Below are 3,552 nucleotides of genomic sequence, written 5' to 3'. Positions count from 1 at the left end.
TAAATTTTAGGCACTGGCAATCTTTTAAATCACATTTTGACCACTACATTTATAACCTATTCGGGTATTAAGCCTATTCCTAACCCCACTCCTATATCCGGGAGTCAGCAGTTCAGTGAATTTGAATAATCTTGAATTCGAATCGTGACAAAAAGTTTCTATATTAATATTACTTTCCTTGGTTACCAAGACCCAGTAGGTCTGTCCGCCCCTAAACTGCCAGGTGAGGACGTGTCCAGGTCAAAGGTCAAAGCGACCGGGACCAGTTTTTCCCTCAGGTGCGAAGCGCAGGGTCACCCGACCCCGAAATTTAGGTAAGATTTTCCTAAAATTGGTTAGATTTCCATAAATTTTGGTAAGAATTCCCTAAAATTATGTTAGATTCCCCTGAATTTTGGTTAAATTTCCCTAAATTTTGGTAAGATTTCCTTAAATTTAGGTAAGGTTTCGTTTTCCGTTTTCTTTGTTGACTGGTTGACACCGTGAAGAGAGGCTAACTGAAGAGAAGTTAGGTTAGCGCAGTTACATATTTCTTATCATGGCTATTACCACTCGTAGCGGACTCCTTGAGCTATTCGCAAGTTTTTTTTTTTTTTTTTTTCATAATTACTGTAGATTCGTGAATATTATGTTAACTATTTGTAACGAATATATCTCAAGTTTCGCGATTATCTTTGAAAATGTATTGTTTAGTTCTTGTATCACAACCGTGTACAGGTATATTACCAGCACACTGTATGGCAACATCACATTTAATATGAATATATAAAACATTCACTAAACATCTTTCAAATGGTACCACGTCCTCAACATTCAACAAACTATCTCCACGTATATTCTTGTATCAAACTATGTACACATATATTACCGGCACACTGTATGGCAACATCTCATTTGATATGAATTTATTAAACATTCACCATACATCTTTCATATAGTACCACATCCTATTCAACATTCGAATTATCTCCACGTAATATACTTGTATCACAACTGTGTCCAAGTATATTACCAGCACGCTATATGGTAACATCGCCTTTTATTAACTGATCGCCTCACGGCAACATCCCATACGCGTACAGAACCGGTTGGAATGTCTGCCCCGAGATTCCCGACTATGGACCGAGTAGCCACAGATAGGATTGAAGGAACTAGTTTCCCCTTATTATGCCCTGCCCAGGCTCATCCCCCGCCAACTATAAGGTAGTATAATAGATTTTATTGTAAGAAATAACTTTTTCAATTGGCTTTGTGTATAGAAGGACTCTTCATAGGTATTTGGACTTAGTATATAGGACACTTTTTCAATTTGCTTTGTTTATAGAAGGACTTTATAGGTATTTCGACTTGGTATATAGGACACTTTTTCAATTGGCCTTGTATATAGAAGGACTCTTTATAGGTTTTTGGCGTTAGTATATAGGACACTTTCAATTGGCTTTGTATATAGAAGGACTTTATAGGTATTTGGACTTTGTATATAGGACACTTTTTCAATTGGCTTTGTATATAGGACTCTTTATAGGTATTTCGACTTGGTATATAGGACACCTTTTCAATTGGCTTTGTGTATAGAAGGACTCTTTATAGGTATTTGGACTCTTTGAAATACAGGGCTATGTTGAGGCAGAGACTAAACATAGATATTTTTTAGACGTTTTGGAAGAATTTTTCAATTGGCCTTGTATATAGAAGGACTACTTATAGGTATTTGGATTTTTTTGAAATTGCTGTGTGGAGGGAGAGACTATATATACTTTTTGAAGAATATTACAGCAAACACTAAGTGGAAAATATTATTAAAAGTGAATCTTTGTGTATAGATTGACTATATATAGATATTTACGAAACTGGATTGAAAAATATAAAAGCAAAAATTATATTAGTGGGAAAAATTAAATACAATTGAAGGGTTTAATACAGACATAATTATAATTACAAACGAAAATAAAGAATATAATTAAACAAGTCAGTCAAATGCAAGTGGATGACTATAGATAGATATTTACGAAACTGGATTGAAAAATATAATTACAAAAATGATATTATTGGGAAAAATTAGTTACAATTGAATGGTTTAATAGAGACAATTATAATTACACACCAAAATTAAAATGAAAAAAAAATTAATTACGCAAATCTATCAAATGTTGCAACCATTACTGAAACACGTTCAGCTTAAGAACTAATTTATCTTTGGCGGCTTTTTGGAATAAATTTTCTTCTCTTGACTTAATTATTTTGGCGGGTACCCGGAGCCCAGCACATAGGCCTATCCAAGAAGTCGATTTGTATCTTTTGAAGATAATGAATTTTGACTTTTGTTCTTCGTTACGCAAATAGGCCTAAGGCATCCTTTATCCTTTTACTTTCCTTGTTACTTTTTGGATGGGTGCTACGTCTTTCTTTAGTTGTATATATATATATATATATATATATATATATATATATATATATATATATATATATATATGAACATATATCACAAGCACACGTGATTTTAATTAATGTAAATATCACCCACGAATTGCATTTAATACCGAATTCTATCTTGGGAAATACATATCCACTTGGAATTCATTTTATGGTAACAGCTTCTGGCCGGGTGGTGATTCGAACTACCACCTGTACGGCTAGAAACCATGCTGGCAGGGACCCTACCGACTCAGCTATCAAGCTATCTTGATAGCTGAGTCGGTAGGGTCCCTGCCAGCATGGTTTCTAGCCGTACAGGTGGTAGTTCGAATCACCACCCGGCCAGAAGCTGTTACCATAAAATGAATTCCAAGTGGATATGTATTTCCCAAGATAGAATTCGGTATTAAATGCAATTCGTGGGTGGTATTTACATATATGTGTATATATATATATATATATATATATATATATATATATATATATATATATATATATATACACTATATATATGTATATATATGTATGTATGTATATATATATATATATATATATATATATATATATATATATATATACATATATATATATATATTTATTTATATAATATGATATATAGTATATACCTAATTATAGATAAATACATTTATATATTTATGTATGTTATCTATATATATATAAATAAAGAGAGAGAGAGAGAGAGAGAGAGAGAGAGAGAGAGAGAGAGAGAGAGAGAGAGAGAGAGAGAGAGAGAGAGAGAGAGAGAGACCAAATCCTTTCTTTTACCCTTAAAATTTAGCTAACCATTACTAGTCAGGCCACGCCCCCTCTTTCAAACTGACCCCACCGTTATTCAGATCCTGTGGGCCACTCTGCGCCCAAATTCCGGTGGGAGGAGAGGGTCAATGCCCTAGTTACGGTCCTGAAGCCGGAGGGCGCCGCCCTTGCCGTGTTCTGCGATGCCCAGGGGCATCCGGTCCCCGCCGTGCGGTAAGTAGGGTGCCCTTGGTTCTTTGGACGGGAGAAGGATGTTGAACTTAGGAAGTAACATTGATAGAAAATTCCTAAAAACGAAATTTGAAAATATGGATGAATTAAAGAAATAACATTTTTAATAATGAATAAAATTTTTAATAA

At 34.2% G+C, this 3,552-nt stretch overlaps 1 protein-coding gene across 2 annotated transcripts in view; it reads left to right on the top strand.

The window, feature by feature from the left end:
• The first annotated feature begins 1,085 nt into the window (after nt 1-1,085).
• Dscam1 (Down syndrome cell adhesion molecule 1) overlaps nt 1,086-3,552 on the top strand; it is a 236,095-nt gene continuing 233,628 nt past the window's right edge. For both annotated transcript variants that reach the window (XM_068367994.1, XM_068367979.1), the window contains exon 1: nt 1,086-1,203. In XM_068367994.1, the coding sequence (XP_068224095.1) occupies nt 1,094-1,203 (110 nt within the window). In that variant the 5' untranslated portion in view covers nt 1,086-1,093. The remainder of the gene's footprint in view (nt 1,204-3,552) is intronic.

The sequence above is a fragment of the Palaemon carinicauda genome, unplaced genomic scaffold, assembly GCF_036898095.1.
Source record: "Palaemon carinicauda isolate YSFRI2023 unplaced genomic scaffold, ASM3689809v2 scaffold134, whole genome shotgun sequence".
NCBI classification, from domain to species: Eukaryota; Metazoa; Arthropoda; class Malacostraca; order Decapoda; family Palaemonidae; genus Palaemon; species Palaemon carinicauda.
This window is presented reverse-complemented; position numbering and strand designations above follow the sequence as displayed.